General features: G+C 44.3%; 1 protein-coding gene across 1 annotated transcript in view; it reads left to right on the top strand.

Moving 5' to 3' along the window:
- The window catches only part of PBLD (phenazine biosynthesis-like protein domain containing), a 50,918-nt gene extending 34,813 nt beyond the window's left edge, over positions 1 to 16,105 (top strand). Inside the window, exons 3-10 of the mRNA XM_011927084.1 lie at positions 3,318 to 3,417; positions 3,931 to 4,029; positions 7,979 to 8,088; positions 8,180 to 8,209; positions 9,781 to 9,869; positions 10,139 to 10,317; positions 13,348 to 13,410; positions 14,470 to 16,105. Of these exons, the coding sequence (XP_011782474.1) occupies positions 3,318 to 3,417; positions 3,931 to 4,029; positions 7,979 to 8,088; positions 8,180 to 8,209; positions 9,781 to 9,869; positions 10,139 to 10,317; positions 13,348 to 13,410; positions 14,470 to 14,582 (783 nt within the window). The 3' untranslated portion in view covers positions 14,583 to 16,105. The remainder of the gene's footprint in view (positions 1 to 3,317; positions 3,418 to 3,930; positions 4,030 to 7,978; positions 8,089 to 8,179; positions 8,210 to 9,780; positions 9,870 to 10,138; positions 10,318 to 13,347; positions 13,411 to 14,469) is intronic.
- The last annotated feature ends 5,434 nt before the right edge of the window (positions 16,106 to 21,539 follow it).

Genomic DNA, 21,539 nt, shown 5'->3' with positions numbered 1-21,539 from the left:
ATCTCAGCACTTTGGGAGGCCGAGGTGGGTGGATCACCTGAGGTCAGGAGTTTGAGACCAGCCTGGCAAACATGGTGAAACCCCATCTCTAATATAAATACAAAAATCAGTTGGGAGTGGTGGTACGCACTTGTAATCCCAGCTACTCAGGATGCTGAGGCAAGAGAATCACTTGAACCCGGGAGGCAGAGCTTGCAGTGAGCTGGATCGCACCACTGCGCTCCAGCCTGGGTGACAGAACGAGATTCCATCTCAAAAAAAAAAAGAGAGAACAGAAGTGAGATCAAGAAACTTGCCTAAGAAGCTATTCTAATACAAAGCTTTTTGCACACACTTTTCTGCCCAAATCACCGAAATCTCCCCTCTTTTCTAGGTTCACCACAAGACCTTATCTTTAAAGTTTTAGAGTATTTATTGTCAAAATCTATGTGTCTCAATTACATATTCTCTAGTATTGTTCACAGTTGCTGTCTGTGCTGTCTTGACTCCCCACCTAGATGCTAGATCCATGGCTTATACACGAGGGTTTCTCAAACTTTAATGTGTACACGATCACCTGGGGAGCTTGTAAAAATGGAGATTCTGATTCAGAAGGTCAGAGGCCCAAGACAGGGGGCCTTGGACTCTGCATTTCTAACAAATCCACTTAGTTGTGGTGCCGTGCTCCTGGCTCACACAGCACTCATTAATTGGTTGATTGCTGTTCTGTCTTAGAGACCTTTCAGGGGTCCATTTTCTCTGCTAGACATTGGTTTTCCCTGTCTGTAGCATGTTAAAGGGTTAATAATCGTTTGTCTTTGTGATGGGCGGGCTGTGTAATATGGCTGGTTAAAGCATGACTTTGAGCCACTCAAATAAAAAGCTAACATGTATCAAGTACCTACTATGTGTTGGGCACTGGGATGAGTTATTTCTCTTTCTCTCTCTGTTTCTTTCAGTCTCTCTCTGGGTGAGCCGGGGTGTAGAGGCTCACGCCTATAATCCTAGCACTTTGGGAGGCCTATATGGGCGCATTGCCTGAGCTCAGGAGTTCAAGACCAGCCTGGGCAACATGGCGAAACCCCATCTCTACTAAAATACAAAAAATTAGCCGGGCATGGTGGTCTGCACCTGTAGTCCCAGCTACTCAGGAGGCTAAGGTGGGAGAATCACTTGAACCGAGGAAGCATAGGTTGCAGTGAGCTGAGACAGTGCCACTGTACTCTAGCTGGGGCAACAGAGTGAGACTCTGCGGAATCTCGCTCTGTCACCCAGGCTGGAGTACAGTGGCGCGATCTCAGCTCACTGCAACCTCCGCCTCCCGGGTTCAAGCAACTCTCCTGCCTCAGTCTCCCAAGTAGCTGGGATTACAGGCACGTGCTACCACTCTCGGCAATTTTTTTGTATTTTTAGTAGAGATGGGGTTTCTCCATATTGGCCAGGCTGGTCTCGAACTCATGACCTTGTGATCCACCTGCCTTGGCCTCCTAAGGAGCTGGGATTACAGGCGTGAGCCGACGTGCCCAGCCAGGTCCACTTTTTTCTTGAGTTGAGAAATGTGTGTGTGTGTGTGTTTGTATGCGTGTATATATCTTCACAATAAACCTTGACTTAAGTGCTATTATTCCCATCTTAAAGGTGTGGAAACTGAGGCCATAAGATTAAATGACTTGTCCACTTTTACACTGCTACTAGGGGCTCACCCAGGATAGAAATTCAATTCTGTTTTCAAACCCACATAATTTTTTTAAACATTTTATTTTGAAAAATTAAAAACCTACAGAAAACTTTCAAGAATGGTACAGTGAACATGCATATTCCCTTCCCCTAGATTGACTAGTTGTTATTATGTAAAAAAAATTTTTTTAGAGTCAGGTTCTCATGATGTTGCGCAGGCTGGTCTTCAACTCCTGGGCTCAAGCGATCCACTCTCCTTGGCCTCCCAAAGTGCTGGCATTATAGGCGTGAGCCTCCCAAAGTGCTGGGATTATAGGCGTGTACCTGGCCAGTTTTGCTATTGTCCACATTTGCAAAGCCCTCATTCTTTTTCTTTTTCTTTTCTTTTTTGTTTTTGAGACAGGATCTTGCTCTGTCACCCAGGCTGGAGTGCAGTGGCACAATCATGGCTCACTGCAGCCTTGACTTCTGGGCTCAAGTGATCCTCCCACCTTAGCCTCCCACGTAGCCTAGACCATAGGCAAGCACCACCATGCCCGGCTAAATTTTTTATTTTTATTTTTTATAGAGACTGGGGAGTGGTCTTGAACTCCTAGTCTCAAGCAATCTTCCTGCCTTGGCCTCCCAAAGTGCTGGGATTACAGGCATAAGCCACCATGCCCAGCTAAAGCCCTCGCTCTTTTTTTTTTTTTTTTTAATCTTTTTTACAGAGACAGGGTCTTACTATGTTACCCAGGCTGGTCTTGAACTCCTGTACTCAAGCTGTCCTCCCCCCTCCCCCTCCCAAAGTGCTGGGATTACAGGCGTGAGCCACTACACCTAACTAAGCTCTCATTCTTAATCACTGTAGTGTTTATTAGGTATATTGTGGTCTTAGGATATTATATGATCTCTGTTTAATTTCTTCATTTGTAAGGATATAAAAATATTTATGTTGAGGGTTTTAAAAATGAGATTAAGTGAAATAATGTACTTATTTTTTCAACAATGTTTGTTGACCTCCTACTGTGCTGGGATGAATACCAGGCATTGTTCCAGGTCCGGACAAAGCAAGACAGCACAGTCCGTACTCCAACAGAACTTAGAATCAGAGGTGGGGAGGCCAGACAGTAAAGGGCGTACTAGGCAATTTCAGGACATCTAAGCACTGGTGAGGAGACAACACCTTTAGACACAGTGGTCTGGGAAGGCTTACTGGAGGAGGTGACCCCTGGCCTGAAGCCCTTCCCACGAAAGGGAGTAAACTATGCAAAGACAGGGGAGGAGCGGTCCAGCCTGCCCAGAGTGAGTGCTGAACCTCTTTTTCACCAACAAAGCAAGGGAGATTGGAGTACTTCCTTGCATGGCGATTGTTTTTAGAAGAGAGTACACTCTGTCAGCTAGACTAGATCTTAATGTGACAAAAGACAGGCCAGGCCAGCCAGTTTTTCACAGTCTATTCCAGCTTGTACATTTATAACTCTTCTTCACAGGGTACTGCAAACATGGGTTTCTGAGAACCAATCTTTATAAAAGTGTCTTGAATTCCTTGGTAATTATTTCCTTTTAAGTATATAACTTTTATTATTAATAAACTGCTTTTTAAATTAATGGTAGTTGTTGTCCAAAGGAAGTCTGATCTGTGTTTCTGAAATCTCAATGATCTTATGTTTCTAATTAAGGAATTGGATGAAGACATGCATCAGAAAATTGCAAGGGAGATGAACCTCTCTGAAACTGCTTTTATCCGAAAACTGCACCCGACAGACAACTTTGCACAAAGTAAATATGCTTTTTTTTTTTTTTTTTTTTTTTTTTAAAGAACTGCTCTGTCGCCCAGGCTGGAGGGCAGTGGCATGATCTTGGCTCACTGCAACCTCCACTTCCTGGGTTCAAGCAATTGTGCCTCAGCCTCCCAAAGTGCTGGGATTATAGGCGTGAGCTACCACTTTACAATCATTCTTGAATGACACCAGAAATTATTTTTAGGTGGGGGAATGATCTTTAAGGAAAATGCTCCCTTATTATTTGCATGCAGACAGTAGATAGAGCGGGAGATTCTGATTTCGTTTTCAGTTCATCTGGGGGAAAGGGTGTTGGTGAACCTGAATGTTTCCATTCCAGATCTAGCACTGGGGAGCCCTAGGATGCTTGCCTAGCCATCATTCCTCCTTTTACAACATGTTTTGGTTGTTCATCATTCTAGAGAAATATTTAGGAAAGAAGAAAATGAGAAATCTGTGACCTGCTTGCATGGGAATGATCTCATCTCTCTTTGGCTTTTCCTACCCTCAGGTTCCTGCTTTGGACTCAGATGGTTTACACCGGCAAGTGAGGTCCCACTCTGTGGCCACGCCACCCTGGCTTCTGCAGCTGTGCTGTTTCACAAAATAAGTAATGTGATTTTCTTTAATGAATCTAACACTTAGCAAATGGCATTTTTTTTTTAAGTTCTCACACACTTATTCTGATGGTCCAAAGTGACTGGTATAAAGACTTTGTAGAATTTACTTCATGCTGTTCATAATGCAGAAACAAAACCAGCGACCTTCAGTAGCACTTTTGCCTTTCTGAGTATGTGCCCAGCATCACTGGAAAGCTGCAGTCAGAATGCTATTTTTTAAACCGGAGATCTCTGGTCTTTGTGAAGCTTGCATGGGCAGAATTGTCATCTCATACGATACGAGATTGGGGACCAACAGGAACATTTCGCTCCAATTATTTCCCCTCCCACATTGAAATTTATTTAAACATAAGAGATTCATCTATAATCATATTTTTTTTTTTTTTTTTTTTTTTTGAGATGGAGCCTGGCTCGGTTGCCCAGGCTGGAGTTGGGATATCAGTTCACTGCAACCTCTGACTCCTGAGCTCAAGCCATCCTCCCACTTCAACCTCCAAAGTAGCTGGGACCACAGGTGCATACCACCACACCTGGCTAATTTTTGTATTTTTGGTAGAGACAGGGTTTTGCTGTGTTGCCCAGGCTGGTCTCAAATTCCTGAGCTCAATTGATCCACCCACCTTGGCCTCCCAAAGTGCTGGGATTACAGGCATGAGCCACCACGCCCAGCCAATAAGAGCTTCTTTGCTCTGAATTTTAAAGGTTCCTGGGCTCCCACTGTATATGTACATTCACCTTAAGAGGAGTTGCAGCACCTTAATTCTGCCAGTTTCTGTCTTAGCTGCATTTAGTTTAATGGACAAAGATCAGGGCCTTGTGGGGATGGGACAGAGGAGAGATTCCTGGGAAATGCCCTAAAACAGGAGATGGAAGCAGCCAGAAACAAGCATAGACAGCAAATGGAAATGGAAACAAGGAAAGAAACAGGATGATACGACAGAAGGTCACTGTGGGGGTTGGGCAAAACCCCGTCTCTACTGAAAATACAAAAATTAGCCAAGCGTGGTGGCGCATGCCTGTAGTCCCAGCTACTCAGGAGGCTGAGGCAGGAGAATCACTTGAATCTGGAAGGTGGCGGTTGCAGTGAGCCGAGATTGTGCCATTGCACTCCAGCCTGGGTGACAGAGTGAGACTCTGCCTCAAGGAAAGGAAAAAAAAGAAAGCAGGATTGAAGAGAGGGAGAAATTGAACTGCAGAGTAGTAGCAACAAAGAAAGGCCTAGGCCAAATCCATGGGGAGCTCTAAAGCTGGACATTTTTTCAAGTAGTATAGTTCCAAGTAGAGGCAGAGATTCAGGCCTTTTTACCCTCCATGGACCAGTCCCCAAAACCTGGAAAAGATGTATGACTTTGGACAAGGTAGCTCTACTCAGCCAAGGGTAACTCCAAGAGAGTGACTCAGAGTGCTGGTAGGCCACCAGCACTCTGGGCAAGCAGGGTCAGGGCCGGGTGTAGGCAGTGCCAGCAAGGCCCCAGGTTGCAGCTGAGAGCAGGTGCCTCCTTACATTTTGTACCCTATGGTACTTCCTTGCCCATTGTCATGGAGTCCCAGTCCTGAGGCCATGGGTCAGACATAGAATCTGGATCAGCACCCACTAGAGAAGGGGAACTTTGGGCTAAAGGATAAGGTGAAGCATCTGTGGGACGAGCTAGAGTGAGAAGAGGAGCATCCCAGGCAGAGGCTAGCAAGTACAAAGGCCCTGGGACCTGTCTATATGATTGGCGGGGATAAAGTTGAGAGGCCAGATAATATAATTCAATATACATTTCAAAAAGATGATTTTGGTATCTGTGGATAGGGGACACGTGCAAAGGCAAGCAGACATTCTGAAATGTTTAGGAATTGAGTCTTGAAAAATAGGATTTACTGAAATTAAATTGAGTGTCTTTTGTTTTTTTGTTTTTGTCTTTTTTGAGACAGAGTTTTGCTCTTGTCACCAAGGCTGGAGTGCAATGGCAAGATCTCAGCTCACTGCAACCTCTGCCTCCTGTGTTTAAGCGATTCTCCTGCCTCAGCTTCCCAAGTAGCTGGGATTACAGGCGCCTGCCACCACGCCTGGCTAATTTTTGTATTTTTAGTAGAGATGGGGTTTTACCATGTTGGCCAGGCTGGTCTCAAACTCCTGACTTCAGGTGAACCACCTGCCTCGACCTCCCAAAGCAAGATTGAGTTTCTTCTTTGAAAACTGGACTCCACATGGGTTGGTTTGATGCTGAGGTTTGGAATAATAACACCCTGGAACCCCCCATAGGGCAGTCTTAAGGTTAGATATGAAAAAATGCTAATAGTAAATAGTAATGTCTTACATCGATTGTAATGAGAAAAATTAAGCTTTGTGTTTCCAAATGTCAATTTTATGCTCAGTGAAAGTTAATAAGTTAAAGTTCTTCACCTTTGACATGTGATTTAAGTTTTACAGAAATATTAAGGGAGAGAAAAGAATTAGGTATTCTTTGTTTTCACTAAAAATGTTATACACACTGATAAGTAGCACAAGGTGTATCAGTAACATGGGATGCCAGCATTTGTGGTGCATTCTTTAAATCACATTGCTGTGTAAAAAGTTTGGTTTATTTAGGATAAACCACATTTATTTCATATAAGACTGATATTTACAACTTAAATGTTTTGTTATTCCCTTGGCATATCTTAGATTAGAAGAGGTTATGACTCTATGGTTGTTGCTGCAGGATATTTTAAAATCTGTATTAGAAACTTTTTTTTTTTTTTTTGAGACGGAGTCTTGTTCTGTCGCCGAGGCTGGAGTGCAGTGGCTGGATGTCAGCTCACCGCAAGCTCCGCCTCCCGGGTTTATGCCATTCTCCTGCCTCAGCCTCCCGAATAGCTGGGACTACAGGCGCCCGCCACCTCGCCCGGCTAGTTGGTTTTTTTTTTTGTATTTTTTAGTAGAGACGGGGTTTCACCATGTTAGCCAGGATGGTCTCGATCTGCTGACCTCGTGATCCGCCCATCTCGGCCTCCCAAAGTGCTGGGATTACAGGCTTGAGCCACCGCGCCCGGCCTTAGAAACGTTTTAGGCTAGGTGCAGTGGTTCACACCTGTAATCCCAACACTTTGGGAGCCAAGGTGGGAGGATGAGACCAGCCTGGGCAACATAGTGAGACCCTGCCTTTACAAAATATTTAAAAATTATCCAGGCATTATGTCTCATGCCTGTAGTCCCAGCTACTCGGGAGGCTGAGGTGTGAGGATTGCTTGAGCTCAGGGGGTTAAGGCTGCAGTGAGCCAGTCTCCAGCCTGGGCAACAGAGTGAGACAGTTCCTCAAAGAAAGAGAAAACATTATAAAAGGTAGGTTTAATGTATTAACCTCATTTTATAGATGAGGAAACCAAGATTTAAGGAGGCTGGCCAGGTGTGGTGGCTCACGCCTGTAATCCCAGCACTTTGGGAGGCTGAGGCAGGTGGATCACTTGCGGTCAGGAGTTTGAGACCAGCCTGACCAACATGATAAAAGCTCGTCTCTACTAAAAATACAAAAATTAGCTGGGTGTGATGGTGCACACCTGTAATTCCAGCTTCTTGGGAGGCTGAGGGGGGGAGAATCACTTGAACGTGGGAGGCAGAGGGTACAGTGAGCTGAGATCACGCCACTGCACTCCAACCTGGGCAACACAGTGACACCCTGTCTCAAGAAAAAAAAAAAGGAGGCTAAGTTAGTAAGGGCACAGTAAGCAGTAAAGAGCTGGGATCTGAAGACTTGAAGTATGACGCCACATCCAATCAGTTTTGTTCTTGGTTCTCAAGCTAGAATCTAGTGAGAGTTTTCTCCATTCTAGACCCCAGCAACCCAAACCTCGCTCCATCATAGAAAAGGATGGCATTGCCAGAAAATCTAAGACAATGCAAAGGTGTTTGAAATGGACATGCACATATATGACAAAGTTTATTTCCTATTTCTTGATTCCTATTTTGGCCAGAAAACATGAATAGCATACTCACGTTTGTCACTCTGAGTGGAGAACTAAGGGCCAGACAAGCAGAGGATGGCATCGTCCTGGACTTGCCTCTTTATCCAGTCTACCCCCAGGTCAGCTCTTTGTAATTATTGCCCTAAGTCATGTACAACTGACAGCTCTCCTGTTTTATAATAATTTTGTTTTCCTTCCCCCCCCATCTAGGACTTCCATGAAGTAGAGGACTTGATAAAGGTTGGTAAAAAGAATCAAACCTGAGCCTAGTTATTTGTTATTGTTTGCACACAAAGATTTGGTACCATTTGATCCCTAAAGATAGGCATTCTACCAATATAAATGTTACAGTGTTTCAGGTTTGAATTTTAATATTCAGTCTATTTGGTGAGAAGGTTGACCAGTTTTCCTTGGCTCCTGATTGTCAGTGCTGGCCCCATGGTAGGATGGAGGGAAGAGACACTGTTATGTGACAAGCTGAAAGGCACAAAAGAACCAATGGAGGTGGTGAAGAAGAGGGAGAATAGGATGCCTTAAGGAAATGTAAGTTTCTGGGAGAAGACCAGCCTTTAGGGAAATTAAGGGATGTTGAATTTCTGTACTTTTCTAGCTAGAAGGAGAGGAATGGGCCCCGAGCATGGCCATGCTAGTTCAGGTATGAAAGTTGGGAATTCCTGGCAGGAAGAGGTCATTCCATAAAATCCATACACGCAAGGTGGAGGGAAAAAATGGAACCTTCCTGGCAGCTGTCAGTGGCCCCAGTTTCTGTAGTAAAGTATGGGACTGAGGTGGGGAAGGGCTGTGCAGTCAGGTAGAGTGAACCAGGGTATCTTGAGAACAGGTTATGTTGTTGATCTGTCACATACACTCTAGTGAAAGTGGTGTGCTTGCCAAACAGAGCAGCGTAAGACGAGCCCTCTAGTCCCTACTTCCAATCAAACTGCTAGCCCTGAGTCCTTGCCACGTGGAATGTTCTAATTGCTGCTTCAGATACTCCACATACATGATTTGATTTAATCCTCATAGCTCTAAGAGGTGGACATGAGGCCATCTCTAAAGATGGTGGACAGTAGGGATTTAGCACTTTTTTTCTGACCTTCTCAGCCCTGGGCCAAGATATGTGTGTGTGTGTGTGTGTGTGTGTGTGTGTGTGTGAGAGATCTTTGGCCTTTCTAAGTCTCTTTCCCCTTCTCTGTGGGGAGAATACCTACTTGAAGGAGTTGTGCATTGAGGCACATAGTAGGCACTTGTGAGCAATGCCTATTTTTTTTTTTTTTTTTTTTTTTTTTGAGACAGAGTCTCACTCTGTCTCAGGCTGGAGTGCAGTGTTGCGATCTCAGCCAAGTGATTCTTGGCTCACAAGTGATTCTTGGTTCACCAGGTTCAAGTGATTCCCTTGCTTCAGCCTCCTGAGTAGCTGGGATTACAGGAGTGCACCACCATGCCTGACTAATTTTTGTATTTTAGTAGAGATGGGGTTTTGCCATGCTGGCCAGCCTGGTCTCGAGCTCCTGACCTCAGGTGATCCACCTACCTCAGCCTCCCAAAGTGCTGGGATTATAGGTGTGAGCCACTGCACCCGGCCACAAGGCCTGTTTTCAGGCTCACAGAGGCCTGTTTGGTAGCCAGGAGACTGGCCATCCTTGAGGAACACCTTAAGCTCTGAAACTGCACTGACACTCTTGGGGACTGGAGACGATGGGTGTGCTTGGCTCACAGAGGATGTTCAATGAGAGGTCATTTCCTATTTCAGGGGATCAAGGACTTGGCCCAGGGCATGCCCCTGAGGAGTTTTTGGTCTGTCTCCACAGACTGCCATAGGCAACACACTGGTCCAGGACATCTGTTATTCTCCAGATACCCGAAAGCTCCTCCTCCGCCTCAGTGACACTTACAACAGGTAAGATTTTTGGTCGTATCAGCACTTTGGGAAGGGCTGAGTGCCCAGATTTATAGCTCTGCCTTGGTCTGGCTATGCTATGTCCAGTCAAACCATGATTTACGCAGCCAGAGTGTTTCTTTCCCCAGTAGGAAGACATTCCCACTTGTTCTTCCCCGTCTTCCTGCTGAGCTGTTTGAGCAAGCTGCACCCTGGCCTGTTTTATAGAATCTGTGTGGTGAGTGGGCTGTGAAATGGGTTTGTCCTAATCCATCTCATTTATGAACCAGGTCATTTCTGGAGAACCTGAAAGTGAACACGGAGAATCTGCTGCAAGCTGAAAACACAGGGAAGGTGAAAGGGCTTATTCTTACCCTTAAAGGAGAACCTGGTGGGCAGAGCCAGTCGTTTGACTTTTACTCCAGATATTTTGCACCGTGGGTTGGTGTGGCTGAAGACCCAGTGACAGGTACTTTTTACTTGAGCCCAGGCGAGGGTTAAACAATGGAAGAGGAGGATCACACATAGTTATTAAATGCACTTCATGTGACCTTTCAGGTGGCTTGAGTTTTGAGCTGCCTGATTCCTCTATCTTTCCCCATTCCTGCCATCCCTTCACTGAAGTCTCACATGAAAAACATGAAATAGAGCAGGCAGATAGCAGGGTTAAACCTGAGTGTCAGGCAGCCTGGGTTTACACTCCGAGCTTCCTAGCTCTTGACCTTGGGCAAGTGACTTGAGTTTTAAAGTTCTCAGTTCCCTCCTCTATAAATTGTATGTAATACCTGATAGAGGTTTAACAACACAGTGCCTGTTAAGGGCTTAACACAGTGCCTGGCACATGGTAAGTGCCCAATAACTACTAGCTATTATATTGTATTCTGTTTTTTTGAGATAGGGTCTCCATCACCGAGGCTGGAATGGAGTGGCACGATCTCAGCTCACTGCAACCTCGGCCTCCCAGGTTCAAGTGATTCTCCTGCCTCAGCCTCCTGAGTAGCTGGGACTACAGGCGTCCGCCACCACACCTGGCTATTTTTTGTATTTTTAGTAGAGATAGGGTTTCACCATGTTGGCCAGGATTGTCCTGAACTCCTGAGCTCAAATGGTTCCTCCTTGGCCTTCCAAAGTGCTGGGATAACAGGCATGAGCCACTACTCATGTCGCCTAGCCAACTACTATTTATTTTAATATTAACAACAAAACTAGCTCCTTGAGCCAACACTTCTAGATTGTCCACCACCTGGGAGCAGAGGGATGAGTCAAAGATGGGCAGAAATGTCATGACTCCTACTCTCACCCTCTTTGGGAACAGTGGGCTGCACTGCAAAGGACGAGAAAGCTTGATGTGGGAGGATGTGGGTGGGATGGTGAAGGGGCCACAGGAAGCTGGGCAGAGCCTTCAAGGCTCCATTCTGGTAAGATGGCAGGGCCTGGATGGTTCAGTCACTCTGTGAGGAACAAAACACGTGAAATTCAAAACTCAGCAAACAAGCACTTTTAAAGACTCAGGAAAATGCCCAACAATATCCAAACAGTCCAGCTTCCCCATGGAAGAAAAGTTCTGAGCAGATTTGCACATGCACAGCTGCTTCACAAAGATTTTAATTGGCACAGAGTGCAAGGTTTTTTTTGTTTTTTTGTTTTTGTTTTTTCCTATAATAATGCCTTTCTAGAGTGTGAAGGCCCTTGGACTTGGATTTTGATGACCAACCATCTGGGTTTGCTTGGGACTGAGGGGTTTCTCAGGATACAGAACTTTCAGTGCTAAAACCAGAGCAGTCTTGTGCAAACCAAGATGGTTGGTTGCCTTACTTGAACATCCCATAACACCTTTTTATTTTTTTTTGAGATGGACTCTGTCTCTCTGTTGCCTAGGCTGGAGTGCAATGGCATGATCTCAGCTCTCTGCACCCTCCGCCTCCGGGGTTCAAGAGATTCTCTTGCCTCAGCCTCCCAAGTAGCTGGGATTACAGGCACCTGCCACCATGCCAGGCTAATTTTTTGTATTTAAGTAGAAAGAGGGTTTTGCCATGTTGGCCAGGCTGGTCTCGAACTCCTAGACTCAGGTGATCCACCCGCCTCGGACTCCCAAAGTGCTGGGATTACAGGCGTGAGCCACCGCGCCCGGCCCCATAACACTTAATAGGTTTTCCTAAATGAGAGGCTTTTCCTCCCCATCTTTTTCTCTGCAAAATATTTTCCTGTCAGTTATTGCTGTATATTTTGTTATTTCATTTTAAAATCTAATCTCTGATCTAAATCTAGAGTACAAACATGAAAAAATACCTCACTAAAAAAGAAGTTCTTTTGGCACCAAAAGCTCAGGAATGTTAGCTTGGTGGAAAATTTAGCTTTTTGGCCAGGTGCAGTGGCTCATGCCTGTAATCCCATCACTTTGGGAGACTGAGGTGGGAGGACTGCATGAGGCCAGGAGTTTCAGAGCAGCCTGAGCAATATAGGGAGACCCTATCTCTACAAAAAAATTAAAGATGTAGAAAGACTTATGCAAGGCTGGGCACGGTGGCTCATGCCTGTAATCCTAGCCCTTTGGGAGGCTGAAATGGGTGAATCACTTGAGGTCAGGAGTTCAAGAACAGCCTGGCTAACATGGTAAAACCCTGTCTCCACTAAAAATACAAAAATCAATTGGGCGTGATGGGGCATGCCTGTAATCCCAGCTACTCAGGAGGCTGAGGCAGGAGAGTCACTTCCGCCTGGGAGGCGGAGGTTGCAGTGAGCCAAGATTGTACCACTGCACTCCAGCCTGGGCGACAGAGCGACACTCCGTCTCAAAAAAAAAAAAAGAAAAGAAAAAAAAGTTATGCAAAGGCCTTGATTCTCCTACCAAGGGCTAACAATTAGCTGGTAGACAAGACAAGAATTAAAACCTGCGGTCTAATTCAGCCTTAAGAAACTGTAACTACCAGTCACAGTGGCTTATACTTGTAAACCCAGCACTTTGGGAAGCTGAGGCAGGTGGATCTCTTGAGATCAGGAATTTGAAACCAGGCTGGGCAACATGGCGAAACCTCATCTCTACAACAAATACAAAAATTAGCCAGGCATAGTGACATGCACCTGTAGTTCCAGCTACTTGTGGGGTGCTAAGGTAGGAGGATGACTTGAGAATGGGATGTCCACACTGCAGTAAGCCATGATTGTGCCACTGCACTCCAGGCCGGACAACAGAGCATGACTCTGTCTCAAAAAATAAATAAAATAAATAAAAATTAAATAAAAGAAAAAGACAAAAGGAAAGAAAAGAAACTGTAAGACCATTTGATACATAATTTGGCAGAATTTATCCATAAATTCTATGTCTTCCTTTCTATCTCCATTCATAATTCTACACCCTGCGGTGGCCTGGCCAACATAATGATTTAGGTGATCTAGGGTTTAGTCAAACTGGATAATTGATTGTAATTGCTTAGAAATTTACCACAAAATTGCCTCTGTTTTCACTGGGATTATCTCCTAACTTTTCACTTCTTTTGAGGGTCTGCACATGCTGTTCTCAGCAGCTACTGGTCCCAGCAGCTGGGGAAGAAAGAAATGCATGGTAGGACAGCTGTTTACCAATTTCTTTTTTATTTGCCTAATTCAAAACTAGTGTTCCTTCTCATATGTACTATCACCTTGAAAATGTAATAAAATGTTACGTATCACCCATGTGAAAATGAAAGGTTTTAAAATTCCTTCACTCTTAAAGATCCTCCACCCCGAACATCCTTCACCTCTGCCTCCCCCAACATACAGAGACTGTACAGACACAGACACAGTAACTGCCCAATAAGTGTTTGTTGAATAAAATTAGCTGTATAACTTTGGCCCGGAGAGGTTATTTATAATGTGATGGGTTAAGACTGGATGATCACCAAGGTTCCTTACTGCTATTGCTCGTCACAGGATTGAATCAAACAAATTACTTTGGAACCAAGTCCCCTAGTGATTAATGTATTGCTTAGAGGCAAAGAAAAATGATGGCAGCCGATGGAGGCTGCACTGCCCTGATCATCCAAGGAGGAGTCTGTGACCCTGATTTGAAGAGAACAGGGTGGCTATTCATTTTTCTTGGAGAGTCTAATTATTCTCCTAAGTACTGAGCTCCTGGAAGATTGAGGCTATGCCTGTTTTGTCTGCCTGGCACACGTGGTTGCTTGAATATGTTATGAGTGAATGAACTCCCTCTGTCCTATTCAGCGCTGAGAAGATGGGGGCCTTCTCAGGAGGACTGAGACCACCATTCTTCATCTTCTTAGAGTTATAGGCCTGCCTCTATTGTTTCAAACATCTTTGCTTACTCCTAGAGAGAGCTGGGGAAGAAGCGATGAGTGGGGTGTGTCTGGGCCATTACAGGAATTAGTAGAGGAGGTGGCCCAGGAAAAGGCTCAGGAAGGGAGTATGTGGAGCTGTGTGTTTTGTAGATCAAATTGAGTTTGTGGCTCTCTCAGTCTGCAGGAGAATGGGGATGGGAGTGGGCAGTACCATAAACAGATGAAGGAGTTTATTCTTGAAACTGATCTGGGAGGACTCTAAGATTTGTAATAAGTCTTTCACTATGCTTTGTTAATTTAAAAGGGTGAAAATACTCTTAATTTGACTTGTTTGTTTTCTTTAGCATTTCAGTGTTCCCAGCGAGGAGGAGAGCTGGGAATTTCACTTCGTCCAGATGGAAGGGTTGACATTAGAGGAGGTGCAGCTGTTGTTTTGGAGGGCACGCTGACAGCCTAGAGGTGCACTGACTGCTGCTGTCTCTATCCACTAAGTATTTTCTGCACAAAAACAAATGTAAGGGACTGCCTTTAGCAAATGTGCATAGTAGTCTACTTAATCCTCATGTTTAAAATTGGAAAATGGGCTAGGCACAGTGGCTCACGCCTGTAATCCTAGCACTTTGGGAGGCCAAGGTGGGCGGATCACCTTAGGTCAGGGGTTCGATACAAGCCTGCCAATATGGTGAAACCCCGTCTCTACTAAAAATACAGAAATGAGCTGGGTGTGGTGCTGTATGCCTGTAATCCCAGCTACTCGGGAGGCTGAGGCAAGGAGAATCACTTGAACCCAGGAGGCAGAGGTTGCAGTGAGCCAAGATCGCACCACTGCGCTCCAGCCTGGGCGACAGAGTGGGACTCCGTCCCCACAAAAATAAATAAATAAATAAATAAAAATAAAAATTGAAAAGTGAAGACATTTTAATGGAGATTTAATAGTGCTTCCAGACTAATGAACTAATGGAGTTTTGGCTCCACTCATGAGTGTATTTGAAATGTAAGTAACCAGCTACAAAGAGTAACGTCTCTTCATTTGATTATGACTACCAATCAAGAGAAGGAGGAATACATTTCTGAGGAGTGAAGCTAAACCATTTGAACTTAAATGAGTACCTGATTTTGCAGCCATTAAAGTGAATCAATAACTATGTGGAAATAAAGAAAAAATATTTTATAATATAATACTAAGAAAGAAAGAGGACAGTAGGCCATAAAATGTTAGCAATGTTATGCTATGTCTATGTAGATAAGCATGGGCCATTAAAAATAGCAAACTGAAAACAGTTCATGTGTGGGGGGCAAGATTGGAAGTAATTTTAATGTATCTAACAAGTGATTTCCTTTATTGTTGTACTCATGTACAAAGACTAAAAATCAGGACGAATCCAGAAAATAAAAACAAAACAGTATGTATTAGGCTACTTCCTGTCGTAGTGAAATTAAACACTAAAAGTAATGTAATCTCAGCTGGGTGTGGCGGCTCATGCCTGTAATCCCAGCACTTTGGCAGGATGAAGCAGGAGGATCGTTTGAGCCTAGGAGTTCAAGACCAGCCTGGGCAACACAGCGAGACCCTGTCTCTATTTGAAAAAAAAGTAATGTAATTTCAATCTTTTTCTTGATATATGACTTGAGAATGATATTGTAAAAGGAATTCTTCTCTTCAATAAAATGGGCTTTAACATAACTTTAAATTCAGTTAAATCTATGATACTGAACACCTATAGTCAACTTAGGGATGGGGACTTTTTCACGTCATTAAGAGTGTTTGTTTAAGGTGATCTCACTGATGGTAGTTCTCAGCCATCTCAAAAACTGCAAGCTAATCAGTTAGACATTCTTTAATGACCCCAATTTTTTCCCTTTAATTGCTACCATGTTTTCTGGTTTTACTGATTTTTGCTGAAGCATGTAAGAGTGAATTTATTATAGTAGTAATCTTGTGTTTCTCCTGATTTGCAATAAAGTCAATCGTTCACCAGCTTTAATGTATTAACTTAATGAGTAACCAGTGCCCCCCGCCCCCCACCAGACCTCACAACTGATCACAACACTCCCATGGGTCATGATACCAAGGGTGAGAATCACCAGAGGGTTTTCCCCCAATTTTGGATTTTCCCAACCTGAGACTGAACTATATGAATAAGTTTATATAAATGCATAGTTGAGAGGGCCTGAATTTGATCAGATCTGAATCTGATCTTTCAAATGTGTGCTAAATTCTTTTTTTTTTTTTGAGACAGAGTCTTGCTGTGTCACCCAGGCTGGTGCCATCTTGGCTCACTGCAACCTCCACCTTCCAGGTTCAAATGATTCTCATGACACAGCCTCTAAAGTAGCTGGGATTACAAGCACCCACCACCATGCCTGGCTAATTTTTGTATTTTTAGTAGAGATGGGATTTTGCCATGTTGACCAGGATGGTGGTCTCAAACTCCTAGCCTCAAGTGATCCACCTGCCTTGGCTTCCCAAAGTGCTGGGATTACAGGCGTGAGCCACTGTGCCCGGTGGTGCTATATTCTTAATAGATATTTTTGGGAAAGAAATCTCTGAGATAACTCTGGATTCCTTTTCGCATGAAAGTTGTTATTTGTAGCACCTGACTTGACTTTTCATCCTATATTTTCAAACCACATATTCGCTTGTGTGATTTTTGTTTGAAATTGTCCAATGTATAATTGAGTCCAAATAGTCAGAATACTGATTATGCTGTTTTCTGTACAGGTGCTGTTTATGTAAGAACACTGATTATGTTTACTGTGTTTCCTCAGCCTGCTGAAAATGGACTCAGGGGCTGCAGCACACATGTGTGTGGGAAGTAGCCACCAGGGAAGCAGGGACCAGGACAGGACAAGCACACCTGAATAGATAAACAAAACGTCTATTTATCTTTATATAAATATGCCTACATGTATATAAAAATAAACGTATTTAAACACTAAGGCCAGGCATGGTGGCTCATGCCTGTAATCCTAGCATTTTGGGAGGCCAAGGTGGGTGGATCACTTGAGGTCAGGAGTTCAAGACCAGCCTGGCTAACATGGGGAGACCCCATCTCTATTAAAAATACAAAATTAGCCAGATGCGGTGGCAGGTGCCTGTAATCCCAGCTACTCAGGAGGCTGAGGCAGGAGAATCACTTGAACCCAGGAGGCAGAAGTTTCAGTGAGCTGAGATCGCACCCTGCACTCCAGCCTAGGCGACAGAGCAAGACTGTCTAAAAATAAATAAATAAACACTAAAATCACATTTGGTCTTGACCTGTGCATGTGTACTCAAATTCTACTAAATAAATACATTATGATGGGATTTTAATTCATCAAGTTGGGAAGCTTATCATGTCTTGATGACATCTATGATTTAAGTCCATTTTGCCATTTTGCTGACTCTTCTTATTTTGGCTTTTTAGTCACTATGCAGCTTTGTAATGTTTGTTTGTTTCTTTGTTTTTAAGGGAAAAGGTCTTGCTCTTTTGCCCTTGCTTGTTGCCCAGGCTGGAGAGCAGTGGGGTGATCATAGCTCATCGCAGCCTTGAACTCCTAGGCTCAAGTGATCCTCCCACCCCAGCCTCCTGAGTAGCTAGGACTACAGGCATGTGCCTCCATGCCCAGCTAATTTTTGAATTGTTTGTAGAGGCAGGGTCCCGTTATGTTGCCCAGTCTGGTCGTGAACTCTTGGCTTCAAGTGATCCTCCTGCCTTGGCCTCCCAAATGATTGGCATTACAGGCATGAGCCACTGTGCCTGGCCAGCTTTTTATGTTTTTATACAAATATATAAAGTGACATCTCTGGGTAGCAACAGCAAAGAGCCTCTAGGGTATACAATGTATAGTGAGTTATCTGCTGATATGAACAGGGCAAGTTTGAGAGCCCTAGTTCCAGATAGGTTTGTTCCTGCCTCTTCCACCTCTGCCCACCTCTTGCCTACCTGATCTTACTGAGAATGGCCAGAGGTGAATGCAGAGGGAGGTTGTGAGAGCTGTTTCTGCTTGTATTAGTCCTTTTTCACACTGCTGATAAAGACATACCTGAGACTAGGTAATTTATAAAGAAAAAGAGTTTAGTGGACTCACAGTTTTACATGGCTGGGGAGGCCTCATGATCATGGCAAAGGTGAAAGGCACATCTTACATGGTGGCAGGCAAGAGAGAATGAGAGCCAAGCAAAAGGGAAACCCCTTATAAAACCAGCAGATCTAGTGAGACTTATTCAATACCACAAGAACAGTATGGGGGAAACTGCCCCCATGATTCAATTATTTCCCACCATCAGGTTTCTCCTACAACATGTGGGAATTATGGGAGCTACAATTCAAGGTGAGATTTGGGTGGGGACACAGGCAAACCGTATCATTCCATTCTTGGTCCCTCCCAAATCTCATGTTCTCACATTTCAAAGCCAATCATGCCTTCCCAACAGTCTCCCAAAGTATTGACTTATTTTGGCATTAACTCAAAAGTCCACAGTCCAAGCCTCATCTGAGACAAGGCAAGTCCCTTCCACCTATGAGCCTGTAAAATCAAAAACAAGTTAGTTACTTCCTACATGCAATGGGGGTACAGGCATTGAGTAAATACAACTGTTACAAATGGGAGAAATTGGCCAAAACAAAGTGGCTACATACAGGTCCCAGGCAAGTCTGAAATCCACTGGGGCAGTCAAATCTTAAAGCTCCAAAATGATCTCTTTTGACTCCATGTCTTAATCCAGGCCACGCTGATGAAACAGATGGGCTCCCACAGCCTTGGGCAGCTCTACCCCTGTGGCTTTGCAGGGTATAGCCCCCTCATGGCTGCTTTCACAGGCTGATATTGAGTGTCTGTGGATTTTCCAGGTGCATGGTGCAAGCTGTTGGTTGATCTACCATTATGGGGTCTGGAGGACAGTGGCCCTTCTCTTATAGCTCCACTAGGCAGTGCCCCAGTGGAGACTCTGTGTGGGGGCTTGCACCCCACATTTCCCTTCTGCAGTGCCTTAGAGGTTCTCCATGAGGGCCCCATCCCTGCAGCACACTTCTGCCTGGACAACCAGGTATTTCCATAAATCCTCTGAAATCTAGGCAGAGGTTCCTAAACCTTGATTCTTGACTTCTGTGCTCCTGCAGGCTCAACATCATGTGGAAGCTGCCAAGGCTTGGGGCTTGCACACTCTGAAGTAATGGCCTGAGCTATACCTTGGCCCCTTTTAGCCATGGCTAGAGCAGCTGGGATGCAGGGCACCAAGTCCCTAGGCTGCACACAGCAGGAGGGTCCTGGACCTGGCCCACAAAACCATTTTTTCTCTCCTAGGCCTTTGGGCCTATAGTGGGAGGAGCTGCCACAAGGTCTCTGACATGCCCTGGAGACATTTTCCCCCTTGTGTTGGTGATAAATATTTGTCTACTTGTTATGCAAATTTCTGCAGCTGGCTTGAATTTCTCCTCAGAAAATGGGTTTTTCTATCGCATCCTCAGACTGCAATTTTTTTAGACTTTTTTGCTTTGTTTCCCTTAAAACTGAATGCTTTTAACAGCACCCAAGTCACATCTTGAATGCTTTGCTGCTTAGAAATTTTTCGGCCAGATACTCTAAATCATCTCCTTCAAGTTAAAAGTTCCACAGATCTCTAGGGCAGGGGCAAAATGTTGCTAGTCTCTTTGCTAAAACATAGCAAGAGTCATCTTTACTCCAGTTCCCAACAAGTTCTTCATCCCTGAGACCACCTCAGCCTGGATTTCATTGTCCATATCATTATCAGCATTTTGGTCAAAGCTGTTCAACAAGTGTCTAGGAAGTTCTAAACTTTCCCACATTTTCCTGTCTTCTTTTGAGCCCTCCAACTGTTCCAACCTCTGCCTGTTACCTAGTTCCAAAGTTGCTTCCACATTATTGGGTATCTTTACAGCCGTGCCCCACTCCTGGTACCAATTTACTGTATTAGTCTGTTTTCATGCTGCTGATAAAGTCATACCTGAGACTGGATAATTTACAAAGAAAAAGAGGTTTAACGGACTTACAGTTCCACATGGCTGGGGAGGCCTCACAATTATGGCAGAAGGTGAAAGCATGTCTTACATGGTGGCATGCAAGAGAGAATGAGAGCCAAGAAAAAGGAGAAACTCTTTATAAAACCAGCAGATCTCGTGAGACTTATTCACTATCACGAGAACAGTATGGGGGAAACCGCCCCCATGATTTAGTTATCTCCCACCAGGTCCCTCACACAAGTTGTGGGAATTATGGGAGCTACAATTCAAGATCAGATCTGGGTGGGGACACAGCCAAACCGTATCACTGCTTTCAAGTTTAATGTTGCTATTGGTTGAAAAAAGTGCTCCCAGTAAAGTTGGCATCCCATCTCTGGTGTATTGAATTAGACTAGGTTATGCTAAAGTATAAAATATCTACAAAATCATAGTGACTTAAAATAGCAAACATTTTATTTGACCTCAGTTGTCTAGTACAGGTCAGGAGGGGTGCTGTTCCTTGTGATCATGCAGGGGCTCAGGCTGATTTTTCATTCTGCCATCTCAATATGTGGTCTCTGTGGTTGTGGCAGCAGGAGGAAAGAGTGTATGGAGACCTTCCTGTGCTTTGGCTCAGAAGTGCTAGGTGTCAATTCTGTTCACAGTCTTTGGCCAGAACTGGTCACATATCTCCACCTAACAGCCAAAAAGCTGAGAAATGTGAGAGCTTGTGGATGTATTCTGTGTACAGTAAATGTAATTGCTATGCCTGGGAAAGATTTTCAGGCCACTCAGATGGTTCCCTCTAGGATGACATTACATGGGTAAACTTATCATAGCCCAGGGGATTAGGGGTACAGTCTCAAAAGCCTATTATGTAAATGCACCAAGAGTAAATCTATCTTTCAGGGGCAAACTCACATTAACCTAGCACATAGAGACTGACATAAAGCCAGATCACCAATTTGTTATTTTACAATGAGAAATGTAACCACAGAATAGATTAGATCAGAGCATTTTCTCCCTATTTGCATATCTGTTTGGGAAACCAAATTGTAATCAGAAAGCTCCTTGGTGACCAGGGAGCCAAAACAAGGAGCAAAATGGACTTAAATGGCAGGTGTCATCAAGACATGATAAGCTTCCCCACTTTGACAACACAACAGAATCCCATCATACTGCACTTACTTTAGTCGAATTTGACTACATGTGCTCAGGTCAAGGCCAAATGTGGTTTTAGTGTTGATTAATTGATTGATTGATTGAGATAGGGTCTTTCTCTGTCACCCAGGCTGAAGTGCAGTGGCGTGATCATAGCTCATTGCAGCCTTGACTTCTTGAGCTCAAGCCATCCTCCCACCCCAGCCTCCTGAGTAGCTGGGACCACAGGCACGTGCCAACACTCCTGGCTAATTTTTTGATTTTTTTGTAGAGATGAAGTCTCACTATGTTGTGCAGGCTGGTCTCAAACT

Source organism: Colobus angolensis, unplaced genomic scaffold (assembly GCF_000951035.1).
Source record: "Colobus angolensis palliatus isolate OR3802 unplaced genomic scaffold, Cang.pa_1.0 Scaffold12, whole genome shotgun sequence".
Taxonomy (NCBI): Eukaryota; Metazoa; Chordata; class Mammalia; order Primates; family Cercopithecidae; genus Colobus; species Colobus angolensis.
Note: the sequence above shows the minus strand (reverse complement) of the source record. Positions and strands in the feature narration are given on the sequence as shown.